Below are 23830 nucleotides of genomic sequence, written 5' to 3'. Positions count from 1 at the left end.
ACAGTGGGTGCTGTGCTGACTCTCGTATCGTGCCTATGTGCCTGTGCCTATCGTCAAGTAGCAATACTATACTGTTGATGCCAAGAAGGCTTCTTGTACATGGGGTGTTTTATATTGTATTAGTATATACTAACGTGTGTGCTACATAAGCCACCTTTGGTACTATGACCATGTCACCTCGACCTGCGATGAATTTGGCTGGTTAAGACTAAAACAGTGCTGTAACCATCATGCTCTATGCCTTCTTCGTTGAATTCTCAATATCCGCTCCACCTTACGTTCATCCTCAGTTTAACTGGTTGTCATCCAATCACAATTTTGGAATGCAGTCAAACACACATTCTTATCCATACCATCCCACCATACAACATGATACACAAACTCTTTTTGGAATAAGCTACCTAGCTCTGTCAGAGAGAAGTGACCTCTACTAGTTTGAGGAAGTAGTGCCAGCAATATCCTCAACAACAACAAGAACTGGAAAAAATTCAAAGGAAAGCAACACAATTTGTTCTGGGTGATTCCCTACAAAGACATAGTGTTACAAAAATATTGCAAACTTCGGGCTGGGAAGACTTGGGAGGAAGGAGATGAGATGCTCGATTACGTGGTATGTTTCGAGCTGTCAGTGGAGAGTTGGCGTGGAATGACATAGGTAGACAAATAAGCTTGAGTGGAGCTGTTAAAAGTAGGAAAGATCATAATTTGAAGATAAAGTTGGAATTCAAGAGGACAAATTGGGGCAAATATTAATTTATAGGACATGAAATAAAGGATTGGAATAAATTATCAATGGAAATGTTCAATAAATTTCCACGTTCTTTGAAAATGTTTAAGATATGTAAAGTAAACAATTTTAGGAAATCTGCGACAGCCCTAAATGCAGATTGATTGATTGATTGATTGATTGATTGATTGATTGATTGATTGATTGATTGATTGATTGATTGATTGATTGTGATGTCCAGACAAAACTGTATGACCTTATATGGAGGTCAAGTGTGATGCTGACACCACATTTCTCAGTGTGTACACTGTAGCATGACACCATATGGTATCACCAAATTAATGTTCTGCTCTTGGAAATAATGTACATTATTAAATAAATTACATCAACAATGTATGATACCTTTATTTTATACAGAGTGTTCCCAAACGTGGGAAATAATTAGGGTATGGATAGTATACTCCAAAACAACACTAAAATTCCTTATGAATATATGCCCTATGTTCGATCATTTATGAGCTAAGACTGTTTTAGTCATTAGCTAGAATGGGGGTGGGGCTGCAGGTGGGGGAGAGTTTGTATTTAGGATTAGGTTTGGAGTCAGGCATACCATTATGGACATTAGAATACAGTCAACCTGCTATATATTGCCACCTATATACTGCCACCCTCAGTTATCGCCTACAATGAGCAACGAATGGATACTCCTTATGAAAATAGCATAGTAACAATCTGAATATAATATCACCCCGCCTACCGCCATCTGCCATTGGTAGCACAGGTGCAGAAGTGTTGTATAGTACTTGATATATCGCCAACTGTTGATTTAAAATTATGGTTAGGAATCTGGAAAATTTATATTCAAATGGAAACATGGCTCTTACCTGATCTTTTAGGAATGTGAACAGGCTGGAGGCTACGGATCCTCATTTGTAGCTCAAGGGATTATCGCAAGGGATTTACTGTTCCTGCTTTGTAAGAATGATGATGGCATACAATGGGAATTTCCTTACGGCTTATCACTGTAAACTGATTTGAAAATAGCTTTGGAATACTGAGCAAAGCAATTTCAGGGTAAAGAGCTTGGCAGTAGCTCAACTTAACCTATTGCAAACTTCATTCCTGTCTGTGTTATCTGTCCTGTGCGTGAAAGTTTCTATGATGAATAAACGATTAAGTGTAAGATGGAAGCAAAAAGTGTGTGCATATAAAGAACAGTATCCTTCTGCTAGTCAGCAGAACATTGCAAACCATTTTTCATTGCTGTCAACACGGAAAACGGAACTGCAACCAATGAGGCCAGTAAGGAACAAACAAAGTTTTCTGGTGACAAGTTAGGCACTACAGATATGGCATACAGCAGTGGTCGGCTATTTCATTTAAAAAAATGCTATGGTCTGATGCAGAATGTGAAGTATGGTGAGAGAGAACAGAAGTTGACCTGGTGGTTGTACAAGAGGGCGCGAAAAACTTTAATTAATCATTAAACATTACGATGCAAGTGATGTGTACAGTATTGATGAAACTGCTTGATTTTATTGTATGAAACCTGATAAAACAATACAAAATGCAACTGTAAAGGGTTGCAAAAAAATCCAAGGACAGAATAACCGTTACATTTTGTACCAGTGCTAACAGAAGTGATGAAAGAAAGGTGATATTGATTGGTAAGTCCGCTAAACCTTGGTGTTTCAAACATTCGTGCCATTCCAGCTGATGAGTCCAAATGGCACGTCTGGACGAAACTCTGCATTATGCACACGGCCTAACCACCCAAAAGCTGGTTCTATTTTAACCAATGTTTATATTGAGTATAGGAACAATAGAAAGGCATAGAAGAATGCTGTCAAATTCGACAAATAGACCAAGGTTTTCTATAATGACATGAGAATAAAGAATGACAATGTGTTGTTAATTGTTGTCAATATGCCATGTCACAAAATTCCAGCTATCAGGGTGGAATTTATTCCTCCTCAATGCACCAGATACCTTCAGCACTTGGATGTGGGAGCAATCGAAAGTTTTAAAGCATATTACAGGCATTGTCAAGTGAAAAAACATCTTTCATCAGATCAGTGATGGGGATTCTGTTGTCACTTTGGTATTAAAGGATGTTTACATCAGTATTGAATGGGGAGAAGTTTCAGCTACAACAACAAGGAACTGATGATCCACTGGAATTAACATTAATTACTTATGTTACATAGTAATTTACTGTACAGGGATTTTCTGGAATAGTATTTAACAATTACTCTTTTTTTTTTACATCGTACCGACACAGATAGCAGTAGAGGAAACTCTTGAACATCAACCCAGTGGAGCATCTCTCACAGCAGAACTCATGGCAATAGACCAAGGAAAAGCCAGTGTTTCAGGAACTTTCCGTTGATGACATCGTTGACTTGGTAAAACCACCAGTTCAAGTGTCATGGAAAATGAAAGCGAAAGCTTATGCATCTGAAGATCACTACTAGAAAAGCTGAAGAGTGTGTAGACCGTTTTTGTGGTTGTTTTGAACATATTTTTTCTCAATGGAAATGTATGATCACCTCATTGCTATTCATTCAGCTATTTGAGCTCATAGTTAGATCCATCCAAAATCGATCCAATTTTCAAAGGGATTCAATGTTCAGATACAGTGCTATGTGTATATCAGATATGTACTACATATACTATAAAAATAATTTTGGAGGCGTGAATAAATGTACTTTACTGTGCTTATGATAACTGAATAAAATTTGCATGTAACATCTGTTACAGTATTGTATTGTATGAATACAAAATAGCTACATAAATTAAGTGTTGAATTGGCTGAGCTTGCATCCCGGAGATAGTGGGTTTGAATGAATCCCACTGTCGGCAGCCCTGAAGATGATTTTCCATGGTTTCCCATTTTCACACCAGGCAAATGCTGGGGGTGTACCTTATTTTAAGGCCACGGTCACTTCCTTCCAACTCTTAGGCCTTTCCTATTCCATCATCGCCATAAGACCTATCTGTCGGCGCAACTTAAAGCCACTAGCAAAAAAAAAAAAAAAAAAAAAAAAAAAAAATGCTGAATTGCCGGGCTGAGTAGTTCAGACAGTTGAGACACTGGCCTTCTAACCCCAACTTGGCAAATTTGATTGTGGCTCAGCCTGGTGATATTTGAAGGGGTTCAAATACGTCAGCCTCATGTCGGTAGATTTACTGGCACGTAAAAGAACTCCTGCAGGACAAATTTCTGGCACCTTGGCATCTCCAAAACTGAAAAAGTAGTTAGTGGGACATAAAACCAATAACATTATTATTATTATTATTATTATTATTATTATTATTATTATTATTATTATTATTATTATTATTATAAACATATAAAAAAGAAAAAAAAGCAATGTTGTAGTTATCCAAAAATGTACTTGTCTCTTTACAGAAAAAGCTATTGTATATGAAATGTAATTATTGCGTCGCCTTAAAAAAAAGTATGTACTGTATTGTCCCTATCACGAGCCAGAGGCTCATGGGACCTTTTGTCACCAATAAATAATAATAATAATAATAATATTATTATTATTATTATTATTATTATTATTATTATTATTATTATTATTATTTAAAAGTTGAAGTACTGAGAAAGTGGTTGCATGGTTTGGATCATGTTGCTGTCAGTTTGCATTCGGGAAGAAGAAGGTTCAAACTCCACTGTCGGGAGCCCTGAAGATGCTTATCCATGGTTTCCCCATTTCCACATCAGGCAAATGCTGGGGCTGTACCTTAATTAAGGCCACGATTGCCTACACAGTCCTATCCCTTTGTCACCATAAAACCTATCTGTGTCAGTGCAATGTAAATCAGATAATTTAAAAAATGTAAATGTTAAATTAATACTATTCCAGAAAATCTCTGTACAGTATATTACTGTGTAGCATAAGTAATTAATGTTGTAAAACATTACCTTGATTTAATGCCAGCCTCTTTATTGCATCAATTACACTCTGAACAAATGATGGCATTATAATGGGGGATAATTGTACTTCACAAGCATGTAGAACAAGGTTACCATTGAATACGTGGAATGTGTGAATGTGTCCAACAATCAATGAGGTGGTGGGTTCAGGAGTGTACTTGGGGTACATGGTGGACATTTTGATGACTTGTTGTATTAGAATACACTATCCCTGCTGGTAAACCAATGTGGCAACACCTACTCGATGTGGGGGGGGGGGGGGTACCAATTAAAGCTGTTACCAATACTTCCTGTACAAAGCTGAAAAGTCTGTAACTTGTAAACGATCAACCGTAGGGCATATGTTCATAGAGACTCTTTCTGTTGTTTTGGCGTGTACTATCCACCCCAATTACCTCCCACATGTATGGGAACACCTTGTAAACAGCAATAAAACAAATAATGTAGTCCTATAGTCACAGTGTCATGGTGCGTAATGACATCTTGTCACAGTGAACGATTCAATTATATTGTTTCTTCTCAAAAAAGTATACGTAATTCATGTTCACAAGAGTGAGTTCATTTGTTGTGGAATGACTCAAAGCATTTGATGCACAAGGAAGGAGTACCTGGACATGTGCCACCTGTTCACAACAGACATAGCAGCCTTCTACCCAGATTTTCATGTTCAGTAGTTGCTGGTAGCAGCTGCAGCAGTGTTCACAAGTTTTGGTGTGGGATTTGAAAAACATTTGTTTACATAAGAATAACATCCTGCCACTTGCCTTATACTGATTTTCCCCTCAGTCTTGTTTATTTTTCCTATCCCTTTCCTCTTCGAATGGGGTCATTGCTGAGGGAGGCTAGTGAGTCACGACTTGCCTCAGCCAGGGACACCTTACTTTACCAGCTGGGCATGTCTTATTTTACAGCAGTAGTGCATTCATAATACATGTGCCAAACAGTACATCATCAGAAACTTTATGATACCATCTTATCATATTTCTGATGGTATAATGAAAGAGTGTCAGCAGTATCAGTTCCACACTCATTCCCAGTTCCTGAATGTCTTCATCTTTCCTATTTTTTTTGTTTTCTTTCTGCTATTCCCTAAGCTGCTGGAATGCTTTGTAGATAACAATAATACATCATGGTGATCCTTCCACTTCATTACTGTTATCTTATTCACTTTCTCCATAGCTGTGAATTCTTTAGCTTTTGAATTTGCAACAGTTTTTGGCAATCTTTACTGTGTTTCCCAAAATAGGTTTTGTAATCCATGATTGATTCTGCCAGTTCAGTTGACGTGTAGTAATTATTGGTACACACAATATGCACATTATCCAAATAGGGCTCCATGACAGCTCGAGTAACCATGACGAGTGGACTTTGATCATTAATGGTATATTTCCCGCAATATATTTTCATTGTATATGTGTGCCCTTTACCATCACAAAGCTGGAATTGCTTTGTTCTGTACTTATGTGCCTTTCTAGGATGGTAGTGCCTAAGTGAGAGGTACCCAAGGAATCATCGGTTCATTTTTGTCCAGGTATTTTCACATCCATAAATCGATGATATGCCTTTGCTGGCAAAACCTAGTGTTTACACTGCACTATGTCTTCTGGTGTGAGCTAAAACAAATTTGTTACTTTCATTGTCCTGTCTTAGTCTCATCCTTGGCTTTGACAACATGAAAGTGACCGAGGTATGAGTGATGCTAATAATGCCATTCCTTATGCAGCCAGTCCCTGTTAAGAATGGTGTGAAAATGTCGGTTGGTGCGGGCATTTCAGTGGGCTTGGCAGACTGATACATAATGGCAACTTGTGGCTCAGTGAGGAAAGCAACAGGGAAACTACCTTGCTCCTCATTTCCCTAGTACGCCTTTTCAGTGACACATGGGCCACTTATGATGGCTGATGATGGAGCTGTTGAGATCCAAACCAGCCTCCGGGCTGAGCACTCAAAACGTACAAATCGCTGATGCAAAATACCAAATAGCAGCTGAATCTTTTATAACCTTCCATTATTTGGATTGGGAGCAAAGTGTCAAAAGTACAGCCAGTGGCTGGAAGTGGTTTCTGGCCACTGCCTTCTGTGCGACACTGTTTGAGAACATGTAATTAATCTCATAATTGAAGATGATATTTTAAAATTATAAAATTTGTTTATTTACAACAACATGTCCTAGTATTTAAGACACTTCATGATTATACTATAATTCAATGAGTGTATTGTAATGTATTGAATAAGTGGTTGTAAATAAAAGAATTGTATAATTTTAAAAAAATTTGAGAATGCAAAACATTTGCTCCTGTAATTAGTGAATGAAGGCATTATAACCAGAAACGCAGTGTCATTTCGAACAACTCACCCTGTTGAGCCACTGAAATGATGGGGTTTGTGAAGCATTGTGACTTGTTTATTCCATTGATAACTTTGTGCGTGAAGAATACTCTCTAAATATCAACCAGAATTGCTGAATTTGGGTCAATACCTAGATTAATAACAATAATAATAATAATCGTATGGCCTCAGCTACCGTGTGCAGATATTTTGATTTGACGCCCTCTGGCTGTCTGCTCATCAATTTCGACGTTCCGTTTTACTCTAGGTCCACTAGATGGCAGACAGAGTAAACCGAATCTCTCATGGCCGGCATCGTACGACATGGAGTGTCGAATGGACTTTTTTCCGCCCTTCAAAAATCCGACTACCTCTGCCGGGTTTGAACCCGCTATCTTGGGATTCGGAGGCCGACACTCTACCACGGATCCAATAATAATGTTATTTGCTTTACGTCCCACCAACTACTCTTTTACGGTTTTCGGAGATGCTGAGGTGCCGGAATTTAGTCCTGCAGGAGTTCTTTTATGTGCCAGTAAATCTACCGACATGAGGCTGACGTATTTGAGCACCTTCAAATACCACTGGACTGAGCCAGGGGTCAAAAGGCCAGCGCCTTAACCGTCTGAGCCACTCAGCCCGGCAATACCTAGATTAATCTCCTCTTTTGTGAAGGGAATATTTTTCTGCACTCCAACACACGGTCCCTAATAATAGGACAGCCCCCATTTACAATTTGTGGAAGCTGTATTTCCATGTCTGTGATCTTCTGAGTCATCTGTATACTATGAACACCACCATAGTTGTCAGTAGATTTGCTGTCACTATGGCTAGCACTAGGATTCACTGTCATCAGCACAAAAATCACTTTCTGAATCTTGCAGCAAATTAAATATGTCATTTTCTCTACCCTCCATATTCATGCGAATGAGGACATTCTAACGAGTCCCATTCCAAAATGTATGTGGAGGCACAGAGCTGGAATACTGCTATAATATTGGTTGGGTCTTATGCTCTAGATGTGGTGCAGATATGTTGCTCATAGAGGACTTGCCTACCTTCCACACCATATGGCACCATGCAAATTCCTATTTTAAAAAGAAGTGTGATACCAGTGGCAGCTCGTGAGATATGAATTGAGGGGGTCACACAGACGAGAACAGAACTTAACTAAACCAAAATAATTAAATAAATAAAGAAATTCGTACCTCACAAGGTGCCACTGAACATTTACTATCTTTGAAGATGCCAAAGTGCCAGAATTTTGTCCTGCAGGAGTTCTTTTACACGCCAGTAAATTTATAGACACAAGGCTAACGTATTTGAGCACCTTCAAATGTTACCGGACTAAGCCGGGTTCAAACCTGCCAACTTGAGCTCAGAAGGCCAGCGCTCAGCCTGACATTATTCATCATCCTCTGGACAGTCTAACTTTACAAGAGTGTTATGAATACACAGAAAAGTGAATTGCAGTGCTCAGAATAGAACAGTAAATAGTCAACTGAATACACTAAATACATTGTATAGTAAATAATGAACACTGAATTAAAGAGAGCAACATCTTTCGGACTGTTTTCATCCTTATGAAGAAATGACTATATATAACAATTAAATTGTTGGATTTAGGCTATAAATATTACACACTGAACCCACACTTGCTTTCGCAATTACTAACACACTGACTACAGCAGCAAATTTGTAGCCTTCGAACAGAACTCTACGGTGAAAAGATAGTACCATTAGAAACCCCCAATCCGCCATCCCCCACAGTGCCAGCAGTGAGCTCCGGACACATCAAGCTCGTGAATGAGGGTCCTGTAATGTTTGCAGTATTCTCTCTCATCCACATACCCGGCAAAATAGGGGAAAGTTTTCCTTATACATTGCTCGTTCAGTCTCACAGGAGTTATGCCTGGTTGCTGCATTTAGCACTGGGACTAGCGGAATAGAAGCATCATGATACATGTAATTGGCTGTATTTATGCCATGATGATGTAATTACCTTAATTTCGGTTATTTCCTAATTTTAATTTCTACCTGAAAATGAAGGAGGATCATATCTTATAAGAGGATGGGGCGGGGGGCACGTGACCCTGTGCTCTTAAAGAGCAGCTGCCACTGTGTGATTCCTTATTGTGGCACAGTAAACCTGGTTTGAAATAATGTGGTGCCAAGTGGTATTTGTCGAGTTAAGAGGGCCGATACAGGACATGTCAGATTTCTTTGTTAATATTAGTTGGATCAAAAAACTGACCTTAACAAAAGTTGTGCAAAATATAATTTCCATCTTTTATGTTTCATATGTTTTTACCACATGCTGAATATTAATGGGGATACTTGCAATTATTATCTCTCTCTCAAACTTTCAAATGTCTCCTGAAATATTAGTTCTGTTTAAAAACTGTACATAACAAAAATGATTGAAAATCCAGTTTCCAGTTATTTACATCATATATATTTTTACCATGCAAACTATAATAATGCGGATATTTACAAATTTATATTTTCATGCCAAGTCCATCATTGGCAAACATTACTGACTAGTCAACAACATTACACTGACTGGATATTATTAATTGAGGTATAATTTGTTCTGCTGCCATTCATGTCCATTAGATATTACTATTGCTCCAGTTGTACAGAAATTAACCCATCAACAATGGATTCAACAGCTAGTATTTAAAAAAAAGAAAATGTTCTGCTAGCAAGACAAAATTAATGGGTGAAGAAGTCATTATATTAATTTCTTACTACTTACCTTTAGTGCAAACAAAATTGAGAATATTTGATATTAGGAGTAGTGTCAGTAATATTGTTGATGTATTCATGTTCGAAAGTGCAGTGTGTTTGAATGCTGCCTGCTGGTGCTCGATGGAGAGGAAGTAGATGTGATACTCCTATCTCTCCACTCTCAATACACTTGTTTATTATCTAGTTAGTGTGGAGCCAGTAGTCTTGTCTACTGTATTTACCAACTGATATCGTACAATTTAAATTTAGAACAATATGTGTATGTCTTTGGCATCCACAAAATTTCAGCTTCTGCCATACAGTTTGTTTTTCTAAAAGGAATCACAGTTCAAGGAAGGTAATTGAAACCCTGAGATTTGCCAATGATGATGTTATTTTCTATGAGTATACAGAAGATCTAGAGAAATTGCTGAATGGCATGGATACAGGCCTGGAGGAGTAGTACTAAATAAGAATAAATAAAACCAAAAATAATGAAATGCAGTTGAATGAAGTCAGGTGGTGCAGGAAATATTAGATTAAAGGAGGTAGATGAATATTGTTACTTGGGTAGTAGAAATAACTAACATGATAGAAGTAAGGAAGATGTAAAATGTAGATTAGCACAAGCAAAGAAGGCCTTTCATAGCTGGTCATTTAGACCCTTGCTTCACCAAGGAGTTGAAAACATAATTAGGAAAAACCTTGAGGTTGGATTTCTTTTGTCACTAAATATTGACTTCTAAGATAATTTTTGAACACCATAGGGCTCTAAAATGCAATAACAGTAAGTGTCAGCTACACTGGGATCATTGCAATGGATGGCAGTCACATCAAGCACATGTTGTGAAGATGTGGTGATCATTGATGGTCGATATTGCACACCACAGAAGATATGGGGTTTGTGATCAATGTTTATAGAACCTTTTATCTTTCGTTTGTTGCGTGGTGCCTCCACACTAAATACTAGAACCTATTTCAAGGACATCCTGTAAGTATAATCATTTCAGAATAAAACAGTTTGATACTTTTTTTGCAGTACTATATGAGCCATTATCAAACATTTGTTGTATTTCCCACTTAACAATCTAGGAAAATATGTTCATTTGGATTTATAAAAATTATCAACCAGAATCTGAAATCCAAACTGAAGAGTATGAACCTTGCTGTTGGTTTGTGGACAAGGTTTCCTTTCCTGGTAATACTGAAGAAAAGTCAAAATACAAAAAATATTTCATTGTATATGCTTCATTGGGAAAGTAGTTCTTTCTGGGCTGAGAATTGTCCATTGTGGTAGTTCTCCAAGCTGCATGTTGAAATTTTCCTTCTATCACTGCTCACACACAATTCACCATTCTGCTGTATACTGCTTATGAAAAATTATACTTGTAATAATATAATGTTACTGGATTTGCACCTCATTAACTACATTATATCTAGTTTTCAAATTGTATTTTTAATTTCTGGCTTCATATTAATCCTTTCACAGTATATTAAATTCCTCACTGATTGAATAATGACTAGGGTAATCTCCACATGCTTTATATCTCCTCCTCCTCCTCCTCCTCCTCCTCCTCCTCCTCCTCCTCCAACCCCCTGCCTATATATGTGGGCTTTCCCAAGTAATACTCAGGGTTGACTCTTCTGATGCAAAGAGAGTATTCCCTCTGTTTCTGCATCTGGGCTACTGAAATATCCTTCTTCCTCAAGATGGTTTCAGTTGTTTGCCACCACATTGCTCTTGAGCATCATTAGGCATCTCTCTGAATCTGCAGTTGCAGGAGCTTTCTGTACATGATGATCTTCATCGTGCGATTTGACATGCCCATATCAGTTTCTCACCAATAGCATTGATACTGAAGGGCATTCAGTCAGTCAAAATAATGCCCACAGACCACCACAACTTTCATATCCCTGTGGTGTTCATTTGCTGATCATGCTTATTCTGCTTACCCAGCATTCAAAGCCATTTACACTATGCCCCATTCAAAAGAAAAAAAAAAATTAAAATTGTTCATACATTTGTTTTTTATTCTTGAAGACTAGCTGAATAGTGTGGTTGTTAAATGTTCACTGCCTATGGTCAAGGTTGTGTGACTGATTCCCAGCATGTTCCATTGGCATTTAAAGGGGTTAAATAGGGAACATATATATTATATGTCAGTAATTTACTGGCACGTTTAAGAAACTCCTTTTCAAGACAAAATTCTTGAACTCTGGCATCTTCTAAAATCAGTAGCAGATGAAGGGGTGTTTACCAGATAATTAATTAATGTATTTATTAATTAATTAGAGAAATACTCAATGAAACGAAGAAGAGGGACATAAATTTGGGAAAGATAAGTCCTTTCTCATTTTCTCATTTTAATTCCTACTGAATGTCACTTCATAGGAGTGTGTCCAACATTTGCAAATAAAGGATAATTTTGTTAATACTCTATCTGGATATTGTACATGTTGTGATATTCTTTGTGATATTCTTCATTTACGATATACTTTTTGTTTTTCTCAGGAGAAAACAGCTGATGTTTCAAGAAATCTTCATAAGAATATATATATTTACCACTGTCTAATAAAATGGGCATGTCAAGATTGGAAGTTAACGTTAGACGACTTCTTTCTCAGTGTGAACAATTAGCAAAGGAAGATAAGAAAGACTGGAGACTGGATAAAGTATGTATGCAAATTAAATATTAATTTGTGAATCTGTTCCTTTTCTGTTGTAATTTAAGAATCAAATACTTTGTTCTAGTATATTCGAGCCTTGGATGAAATGGTCGTGGCTCTCCATAAAATACCCAAGTAAGTGATTTTTTAAATTTTGCTGCCTGGAGATAATTTCGTTATAATTAAAACAAAGATTAATTTTAAAACATTTTGAAATTACTACTACATGATTGTAGGTGCTAAGCAAGAGAATTTATTCACTTTTTTTTTTTTTCCTTCCACCAGTAAACCCTCCAAGGATACAATATCAGAATATGTTAGAAGAGTGGAGTTCCTCAAGGGTCTGAGTGAAACTCACAAATTGGTGAGTTTTTTGTTTGTTTTTTTTTTTGCTAGTGGTTTATCGTCACAATAATACATTGAAGGTTATCAGTGACACAGGATGGGAAAGGGTTGAAATTGTTAAGGTAGTGGCCGTGCCCTTAATTAAGGTACAGCTTGCTTGGTGTGAAAATGGGAAACCATGGAAAATTACTTTCAGGTCTGCCAATGGTGGAATTCAAATCCACCATCTCCCAAATGCAAGTTCACAGCTACGCTACCCTAACCACATGGCCAACTTGCTTGGTGAGTATATTACCTTTCATTGGCATACATCTGACATGATAATGAATCGAGTCTGGACAGCAGTATAAGGAAGGCTCGCAGAGGCAATTGACAACATTTTTTAGGAAGAAGGTAAATTTTTAGACAGTATTATCCTGATATCCATAGTAATGGGCCAGATTTGTTATTTGGAAGTGAAAATTGGACTGGGGATATCTTATTCATAAGCTGGAATAATGATTGTTGGTACAAACAGTTGGGAAGAATGACAGAAGAGTATTTGTGATGAAGAGGAATGGTCTTTACCTGAATACAGTAGTGTTAAATACAATCCATCTATTGTTGCTTCTAGTAGTGTCCAAGTGTGGGAATATTGAATTGGAAAACGGACCATCTCATATCTACCACATGGGCAAGATTTTATTTGGTGATCATAATAAATTTCTTGCATAGATACTGTGATAATGAAGATTGAGAATGTAGGAAAGGCTACAATGGAGATGTGGCCAGCAGGGAGCTAAATAATTGCCCCGGCGAATTGTTGAGGCACCCGATAATGAAGCTCCGTGGAAGATGGTGGAAATGCCAACAATGGAGTGGCGGTCAAAATGATCTAGAGTGGAAACTGCAAGAATCTTCCATAGGCCAAGAAAAAGACTCTTGCAAGTGGGCACAAATGAGATTTGAGTCAGTCATGAAATATTCGGCGAGTCTCAGAAGTGCGAATCGGTCTGAAGTACACATTACGTGTCAGTTAAGTCCTTGGGCTTGTGCTGTGGAGTGAGCTATTCTGGAGATGACATTGCGCTTTGAGACACCCTGTTGGGGGGTTGGAATTTAATGTGCTGGAATGCTGTGGTGTCAGCCGAGTTAGTGAATATGAACTGCTGATGTGGAAAACTCAAACTCGAACATGCTTATAAATAATGGTAAATAGTAGTTTAATAAATTGAGTCAATAGTAAAACACAGTACCTCCTTTAGTTGTCATTTTAGTTAAAGAATCTTGTAAAACTACTGCAATCAAAAAAAATACATACATACACGGAGCCTCCGTGGTTCAGGCGGCAGCGCACCGACCTCTCACCTGTGGGCTCCGCGGTTCAAATCGCAGTCACTCCATGTCAGATTTGTGCTGGACAAAGCAGAGGCAGGACAGGTTTTTTTCTCCGGGTACTCCAGTTTTCCCTGTCGTATATATCATTCCAGCAACACTCTCCACTATCATTTCATTTTATCTGTCATTTTAAATTTTATTGCCCCAGAGGAGTGCGACAGGCTTCGGCAGCCGGCACAATCCCTATCCTTGCCGCTAGATGGAGGCTTCATTCATTCTATTGCTGACCCGGTCAAATGACTGGAAACAGGCTGTGATTTTCATTTCATACATACATACATACATACATACATACATACATACATTACATACATACATACATACATACATACATACATACATACATACATACATTATACAGTCTTATAATCAGCATATTTTTTGGCAAAAATCACATGTGTAATGTAGGCCATCACTCTTAAAATGGCAGGTAAATTGGACAATGTTACCATGCTACAGTAACCACCCTTCTCACATTTTCTTGTGGATGGGAGCTATGTCAAATAAAATTGTCTGTGAATTTCAACACGGGTGAAGTCTCAAAGGGATTGCGTCAAACCATGTGTGTTTCCCTAGTGTGAAGATGATCCTTATTGGCATAGGTACAGGCAGGCACTTTGTTCTATAAAATGCAGTTGGATGGATAATATCTTCTAGAATGTTCAGCTTTGAATTCTTACAGTATATCTTTATTTCTGTCAGCCAACGGGTTTCTGAAAGTGATTAATCACTTTCTAAAGAACCAAAGATAGGTCCTTCAATTCTTTCTAAGCATCAGATGAACTGCAGTAGAAACTGGTTTATACATAATTCAAAGGGTACAATTTGAGTTACTTATAACTCAGAACTGTTTATTGCATTACGTTTGTGAATACAAGAAAAATCTTCTTAGTGAAAAATAAAATGTCACTAAAAGTTTGTTTTAATGAATCAAAACACGTTCACAACTTTGGCATTATAATGGACCTTTCTTTTCCACTTCGGAATATTTCTTTACTGGAAAATTTCTTAAACAGTACTTAATTCAGAAGAAATGGGTAAAAAAGGGACTTATAAATGGTAAAAAAAGTAAATGCCCCACCAAAAAAAAATACTATTTGCAATATCTGATCTTGATGTATGCGAGTTATTATCCACTTCTTGAATAAATCTCACTTTTTCTTCTAGAGAGGTGCATTTTCTGTCACTGATGTCTACTGTAGACATACCAACCAGTAATCTGTATTGATTTAAAAAGAAAGCACTTTTCCCTTTGCAAAAATTAAATGATCATAAAATATGTCTCTCGGTCTTGTCCATTCATCAACAATGTGTCCGATTCGGCTGAACGGTCAGCGTACTGGCCTTCGGTTCTGAGGGTCCCGGGTTCGATTCCCGGCCGGGTCAGGGATTTTAACCTTAATTGGTTAATTCCAATGGCACGGGGGCTGGGTGTATGTGTTGTCTTCATCATCATTTCGTCCTCATCACGACACGCAGGTCGCCTACGGGAGTCAAATAGAAAGACCTGCACCTGGCGAGCCGAACCCGTCCTGGGATAACCCAGCACTAAAAGTCATACGACATTTCATTTCATCAACAATGTTTGCACACGGCTGACACGTGAATTTTGAGGCTCTCGGAGAAAATTAAAATAGAAGGGATAAAACAGTGATGTGTGCATTTAAACTGTGCATGTGTTCCATGTGTGAAGTGTGTTTAACTAGTAGCTAAGTACCATGTATGGAAAAGCTGTGGTTTTATCATTATATTTCAATTAAGTGATTGTTTTGTGAAGTAGCATCATGCCTGCATCCAAGCCCAGAGGAAGTGCTGCCAACGCTAGCATGGAGGACACCATTCGGCGTGTACTGCAGGGTCATGACATAGTGAGGGTGCTAGCTGATGTGGTTGCAGCCAGCATTGAAAACAAAGTTTTAAATAGAGTGGAGGAGGCACTGTCCGAGTTCAAGACAATGAATGAGGAACTCAGGAAACAGCTTAGTGTAAAGGACAGTGAATTTGAACAATTCCAGCAAAACTTGGAGGAGCTAAATTTTCTAAAGAAGAAATTATCTTTCGGACTGATGACCTCGAGCAATACTAGAGGAGTGAATCTGCGCATGTGTGGTGTGCTTGAGACTGAAGGGGAAGACACTGACCACCTTGTACTGGATGTTGCACAAAAAATAAGAGCAGACATTCAGTTAAGCAATATTTCACGCAGCCACCATGTTGGTCCGAAGACGGGACAGTAACTTCGTCCGATAATAGTTAGATTTGTTTCGTATAGAGACCACAGCAGACCGTTTCATAACAAGAGGAAACTCAAAGGGAGTGGGGTCACCATCTGGGAAGATGTGATGACCTGCCAGTTGAGCATCCTTTGCGCAGCAGTGGAGCTCCATGGACTGCATAACGTGTGGACCAAGGACTGCGCAGTCATCATTTGCAAAGAAGACGGTAGCAAAATATGAGCAACATGGATGGAACACATCACATTGTAAATGTCTGTTAGGTCATCAGCGCAGAGGCTGGTTGGATCCTCAAATAGCATCACCAAAGGCTATGCAGTATAGGGAAACCGCAAAAACCAATGGCAATACCAAAATGAGGCGTACTAGGCAAGATGAGGAGTGAGGTAGTTTGCCATTGTTTTCCTCACTGGGCCAGACAGTGCTGTTGTAGCACAACTAACCCTATGAGCAACACCTTTCATGACACTCAGACACACTGGTTATGCTCTGAATGTCATTAATCAGCACCACTCATACCCCAGCAGCTTCCATATTGTCACAGCCACGGATGAGACTGGGACTTCAGTGGAAGCTACACTTTCCTCTGGCATGTTCCACGAGATATTAAGTTAATATTAATTCCCATAGTTATGAAAGTCTGTTGCCCACTGTTCTGAACTGTGATGTTGATATTTCAGCATTTCTCTATTTGTATATACTTTCCCTACTCGTAACATTTCATTTTTAATTTTAATTAATTTTTGAATTCAATTTAACTAAATACGTGTATCTGTCGTCTTATTTTTATATGATTAATTATTAATGTAACAAGTTTTATTTTTTACTTTACCCTAATTTGTACTTCATTAATTTTAAACTTGATATCCCTAATTTAATTGTGCTTTAAAAATAATAGGTAATTTTATGCACAGTTGATGTACTTCAGTTAACGATAATTTTCTCCTAGCCCTTCATGTTTATTTGTTTATTTTGGTGATTTACATTCTTCCAAGTTGGTTACAGTTATGATTGACAATGCACATTCCTCTGATGTCACTGGTCGATCTCAACAGGCTCCGGACCAGCTACCCTCTCTCGTCCATCTGCTTTCCCCACTCCTCCCACCTTCTAGCACCAACCTTGACCAAATTGCAGCTTGTATTCTTAAGAATTTTGTCTCACAACATCCCAGAGCCCTACACGTCTGCCATATAAATGGGCAAAGCCTATTAGCAGCCAACTGAATGGACGACCTTACAGAAATATTCACCCCAGCAGTTTCCCATATCCTACTAGTGTCTGAGTCTTAATTGACGTAACTTCTTACGAAAGCACACAACTCAAAACATTGTTTCAAGCCTGCAATATGAATAATTTGGCTCTCTCCAGTTCATCACACATCTCATTTGCACACACTATTAGATCTTATACAGGGTGGCGCACGAAATGTCATACATCGGAAATGTTTTATAAAATGTGTAAACATCGTCGCCATCAGACCTATCTGTGTCGGTGCGACGTAAAGCCCCTAGCAAAAAAAAAAAAAAAATGTGTAAACCTGGGCTCACAACCATGTCCTTTCATGAACAGAACCTTATTTCATGCGTGATCCGACAGGCAGCACCACATGTCGTGCATGCATACAGGCTGCCAGTTATACAGCATGGCGGACAAAGGGAGACTGACGCGTGAACAGAAGGTGAATATAGTGTTGTTTTATGCGGAAACAAAAAGCGTAGCTCAAACCCAGGAAAGGTTTCATGTTCATTTCCGTACTTGGTAGGCTCCTTGCCGGCAGACATTATACAGACTGGCCAGGCAATTTGAAACAGGAGGGAACATACTGGAGAGAAAACGGCCCCGCCTCAAGCCGGTCCGCTCACCGGAGAATGTTGCTGCTGTGAGAGCGGCTGTAGCTCGGAGCCTCTCCAAATCCACCAGAACTGCATTGTGTTCAGCTGGGCATCTCTCGTCGGTCAATTCAGAGAATAATGCAGTCTGACCTTGACGTGTTTCCATACAAAATGACAACAAGTCATAAAATAACGGCACTTGACAAGCAACGGCGAGTACAGTTTGCTGCGTGGGCTATTGCAGAAGGTGATCCCTTATTGCACAACACATGGTTCAGTGATGAGGCACAGGTCTATCTCAATGGTGCAGTGAACAAACAGAATATCCAGTTTTGGGCCAAAGAACGGCCTGCTATTGTGCACGAGGTTGAAAGTCATGCTATGAAAGTGTGTGTGTGGGCTGCAATTTCCAGTCATAGAATTATTGGACCAATCTTTTTCAATGACACAGTCAATAGTGCGTGTTACTTGGGCATGTTGACAGACAGTTTCCTTCCAGAACTCTGCATCACAACTACCAATAGAGACACAATGGTTCATGCAAGATGGAGCTCGTCCGCACACAGCAAATTTTGTTCTGGACTTCCTGAATGAACATTTCGGGCTCCATGTGATGTCTCATTGATATCCCGAGTGTTTTCAGAGCGGCTCAATCTGCCCACCGCATAGCCCCGATCTCAATCCCTGCGACTTCTTCCTGTGGAGATATTTGAAGGAGACAATCTACCGCCATAAACCAGAAAATGTACAGCAATTGCAAGCGGCCATTGTGACTTTCTTCCGAGGGTTGAGTGAGGACTTGTGTCGTAGAGTGATCACGAACATGCAGGTTCATCTCAAAGCTGTTGTACACGGATAAGGTGGACATATTGAACATGTCCTGCACACGGACTAACCATGCACCTGTCAGTGAATGTTGTAACGCCATTTCTTATTCAATATGTTGTTTATTACATTTTCTATAAACAATTTCCAGAGTATGACATTTTGTGTGCCACCCTGTAGTTAGCAGCAACTCAGAGTTCTCACTGTTGGTCAAACCTCTGTATTATATATCTCATATAATCTCTGGCCACTGAAACCCTCCCAGAAATTTATTACCTATCAGCCATTGAAAAATATAAATATATCTTCAAAGATGCATGCAAAATACCCTGGCATGACATAACGAACTATAACAAACTGGACGACAAAGTCACCTTTAACAGCAAAGTAACAGAACTATTTGACAGACATGCTCCAAAGCGGCGAGCGGGAATATCCAAGGGATCCTCGCAGTGGTTAAATGACAAAATTAGACAACTAATGGATCAAAGAGACTACGCTCACCGACAATGAAAAAAATGACTGTACCGTACAAAAGTTTGACGAATATAGACAGTTACGAAACACGACAACACAACAAATACAAAATGCTAAACTGCGACACACTTACAGTTTAATTATGCCTAACGGTAGAACAGCAACGACATTGTGGAAATCTGTTAATAACCTTGGACTTATGAAGAGCAAAAACAAAATTACAGTACTTCTCGAGACTCTTAATGAGTACTATATTGCTAGTTCCTCCGCAGTACGACCTGACGACAAACAGAAACTTATGAACCATTATAATACACCCCCACCCCTGACAGAGATAAATACTATTTCAGTCTTGTGATAGCCCTCCAAGTCAGAAAAGCAGTTCTTAGGATAAGCACGAAAGCAAAAGGAAATGATGACATTGGGACTGACATGGTCAAACTAATTCTTGATTTTATATTACCAACCTTAACTCATATAATCAATTTCTCTCTTTTATACTCCACATATCCATTTCTCAGGAAGAAGGCTGTTGTGCTACCTCGTCCAAAATGTCATGAGGGAGACTATCATCCATTCTGTATTTTACCAGCTTTATCTAAAATCTTAGAATATATAGTCCATACATGAATATATGGGTACCTTCAAATGCACAATCTCCTTAATCCTTTCCAGTCTGGTTTCCAACAAGGACGTAGTACAAGTACAGCCTTATTCAAGGTGACTGAGGACATTCAACAAGCAATAGACAGAGGACAAGTCACAGTTCTGGTATTACTAGATTACAGTAATGCTTTTGACAGTTTTGACAGCACAAACATTCACACATTACTTGTAAAACTGAAGGCCCTTCATTTTTCTTAGAGTACGAGTGTTTGGATATATTCCTATCTTCACAGACATCCACAATGTGTGAAAGATAATAATGGAATAATTTCCTCATGGAACCTCATGAACAGAGGAGTCCCTCAAGACTCTGTACTTGGACCTCTTCTTTTCAAACTCTTTGTGAATGATATATCATCGAATATAAGACATTGCAAATACCATATGTACGCTGATGACCTTCAAATCTACACAGACTCTTCAGCACGAGACGTTGAGGAAAATATAGTCTTTCTAAACATTGACTTACAAACTGTTAGTGACTGGTCTATGGCACATGGCCTGAAATTGAACCCTACAGAGTCACAAGTAATCCTCGTTGGCCATCAAAATCAAATGACAAGTATAAGTAAACGTCCATTGCTCAGGGTAATCCTTCAGAATGTTCCAATTTCTTTTGTATCACAAGTGAAGAATTTCAACATTATCATGGACGAACACATGCTAAAGTGTTTTCTCAGCTCCACATTCTTTATATAAATATGAACATATATTTCCAATAAAACTTAAACAGAAATTTATTAAAGCTCTTGTAATGCCACATTTTGACTATTTTGATGTTTTCAGTGATGTGAGGCCACAATTGTTCCTATGGCTACAACACACTCAAAATACATGTGTGAGATATATATGCAATTTAAGAAAATATGACCATGTGTCATCATCTTTCCTAGAACTAGAGTGGTCGTGACTCCAAGTCCGTTGAAACCATCATACTTTGTCTTTCTTCCACCAAGTTTTTACTACATCTTCTCCATCTTACCTTTCTACACGTTTCCATTACTTCTCAGATGTTCATAACAGAGATACAAGGGCTGAAACATCCTGCTCGTCATTCCTCACCATCGAACTGCCGCATATAACAACACATTTTCTGTGTTTGCCGCACTAGAATGGAACCGTTTACCGAATGACACCAACCACAGCGTAACTTTTTGTTTCGTTTTTCACATTTTGCTTTATGTCGCACTGACACAGACAGGTCTTATGGCAATGATGGGATAAGAAAGGCCTAGGAGTGGAAAGGAAGCTTCCGTGGCCTTAAGTAAGGTACAGCCCCAGTATTTGCCTGGTGTGAAAATTAGAAAACACGGAAAACCATCTTCAGGTCTGCTGACAGGGGGTTCGAACCCACTATCTCCCAGATGCAAGCTCACAGTTGCGCGCCCCTAACTACATAGCCAGCTCTGGTACAGGGTAATTTAAAAAAAAACATTCAGAGGTACAGCAGAATACGAGTGTACTGTGCATTTCTGGTCTTTCATTGATCATACTATTAAATAATAATAATAATAATAATAATAATAATAATAATAATAATAATAATAATAATAATAATAATAATATATAATATATTAATATATATATATATTATATATTATATATTATTATTATTATTATTATTATTATTATTATTATTATTATTATTATTATTATTATTATTATTATTATTATTATGTTATTATATATATATATGCGTTAGGCCCTCTAAGGAGCACATAGAACCATTAGTTAGCATTCTTCTTCTTGTTTCTCTTATCCTCCCAAAACTTCTTCATCCTCGCACTGTGAGTCTGTCGTCTTCCTTGAGTCCATGCCTCCTGAAGTTTCAAGTTTCTTGTACATTGTCTGGCTGCAAAGCTGTGCAAGTTAATTTTGTGTCTAAATGTAGCCCGTGTAGTTGTCAGTGGGTCAACGCCGACTTCTGCGAGATCTTTTTGGGTGTCAGCAAGCCACCGTACTTTATTTTGTCGGGTTCCGCTGATAATGATGATGATTATTGTACCGGGCGGTACACCTCCACGCCGCTAATTCAAACATTGCGCGAGTTGAAACTCCTCTACTGGAGGAAGCCTGAACTTTAACAACCATGGTAATTCTAAAGTTTCTCAGAAGATGTCGGTATTGTAAATTTTGAAAAGTTCTGAACTATGTTGATTTCGATTCATTTTTGTTTTCTCTGTAGTAAGAAGTGTGAACATTCCCTTCTAGATGGTGCTACTTAAGAACTACAATTGTGCACCCTAGTGCAAAGTGAAGGAACTTTTTTTTGGAAGAAATTTTGTAGTCATAAGTTTGTTCTTTGTTAAATTTCTTTCAGTTATTTTTTGGGTTGGCAGTATAACCCTTCTCTTTCCGCTTGTTTTGAATTTAGCCAATCCTGAATTTCTCTAATTAAATTTTGACCAATAACGTATGTCTTCTCCGATATGGAGATGTTGCTTTATGCTACCCAATAAAATTGAGGGGGGTGTGGGTTCTCATTCTTGAAAGGTCTCGAATGTTCCACGAGGGTATTTAAACTGCTGATTTTCTGGTCTCCGGGCCACTTCAGTAACATCTATCCTAGTGTGATTATGTAGCAGGGGGCGGGAAGCGCCTCTTTCTTCGGGCAGCAGTTCATCCATCAGGTAATGGCCTTTTAATAACTTCTTTGGTCGCTAGCTCAGCAGTTTAACCCCCGGGGCAGGTTCGAAACTTTTATCATGTAACTTTCCTTTAAAATGTAAAAGACACTTGGTATAAATTCTGTCTCTTTAACTACAAATTGGGATAGAGAGTGCCTAACCCTCTCGAGCTCCCACTCATATTGTCTTGAGGTGACTACGTTTTCATAACAGTTTCCCTTCTCTTCATAATGTAATAAAGTTTTCCTATCATGTCATCTCCGTAGTATGGGATTAGCCCTTGCATAAGCGGCCTAGTGCCAAATAGGTTTTAAAAAGGTGTATTAGGAGTGCAAGTTACGCCTCCACTCAAGTTGGTATTTTGGGGCCACGTAATTGTCCTGTTTCTTTACTGAATAGGCCTCAGTAGGTTGGGTATTTTTACCCCTGTTCTTGTGTGCCTGGAGGGCAGCTTGAAGGTTGAGTTTGGTGTGGCCTTTGAATAGGCTTGAACTTTGTGAGCAGGTTGCTCTTTCTTAAATTTGGTTTCTGTGTGCCTCGAGCAGGCTTAACTGGGTAATTGGGAGCTAGTGCTCCTTGGCATGATTGGGGTTTTCTGCCCCTTTTTTGAACTTTGTTCATATGTAAAGTTGGGCTCATTGCTCAAGGATTGCGTGTCTGGGGGCTCGAAGCCCAAATCCATTAACAAATTGCAATTGTACATTCTTAATTTGTTGATATGCTACTGAGTACCTGTCATACTTGTTATTTCTTTATCTTGAAAAGAAAATATAACCTTTGTTAAATTTTAAATTAACTTTAATTTCGTAAGTTGAGACCTATTCATCCCAGCATCTTCTTTCACCTCTGCTGTTCCACAGATACCTCGGAACAATTATTATTATTATTATTATTATTATTATTATTATTATTATTATTATTATTATTATTATTATTATTATTATTATTATTATATACATATCTATATATGCTATGGCCAACCGGACGCCAGTGGGATCTGGTTGGCCAGTTTTGTTATGTACTTAACATCTCTTCTGCACATACTA

General features: G+C 38.4%; 2 protein-coding genes across 7 annotated transcripts in view; one reads left to right on the top strand and one right to left on the bottom strand.

Annotated features, from left to right (window-relative positions):
* LOC136871922 (acetylcholine receptor subunit beta-like 2) overlaps positions 1-10106 on the bottom strand; it is a 116894-nt gene extending 106788 nt beyond the window's left edge. For both annotated transcript variants that reach the window (XM_067145650.2, XM_067145651.2), the window contains exon 1: positions 9760-10106. In XM_067145650.2, coding sequence (XP_067001751.2) covers positions 9760-9829 — 70 coding nt within the window. In that variant the 5' untranslated portion in view covers positions 9830-10106. The remainder of the gene's footprint in view (positions 1-9759) is intronic.
* The window catches only part of Use1 (Vesicle transport protein Use1), a 195817-nt gene that overhangs the window by 134663 nt on the left and 37324 nt on the right, over positions 1-23830 (top strand). For 4 of the 5 annotated variants that reach the window (XM_068227256.1, XM_067145652.2, XM_067145653.2 and 1 more), the window contains 3 exons: positions 12244-12404; positions 12484-12533; positions 12684-12762. In XM_068227256.1, the coding sequence (XP_068083357.1) occupies positions 12309-12404; positions 12484-12533; positions 12684-12762 (225 nt within the window). In that variant the 5' untranslated portion in view covers positions 12244-12308. The remainder of the gene's footprint in view (positions 1-12243; positions 12405-12483; positions 12534-12683; positions 12763-23830) is intronic. The other variant, XM_067145655.2, reaches the window with a different exon arrangement.

This window comes from Anabrus simplex, chromosome 4 (genome assembly GCF_040414725.1).
Source record: "Anabrus simplex isolate iqAnaSimp1 chromosome 4, ASM4041472v1, whole genome shotgun sequence".
Taxonomy (NCBI): Eukaryota; Metazoa; Arthropoda; class Insecta; order Orthoptera; family Tettigoniidae; genus Anabrus; species Anabrus simplex.
This window is presented reverse-complemented; position numbering and strand designations above follow the sequence as displayed.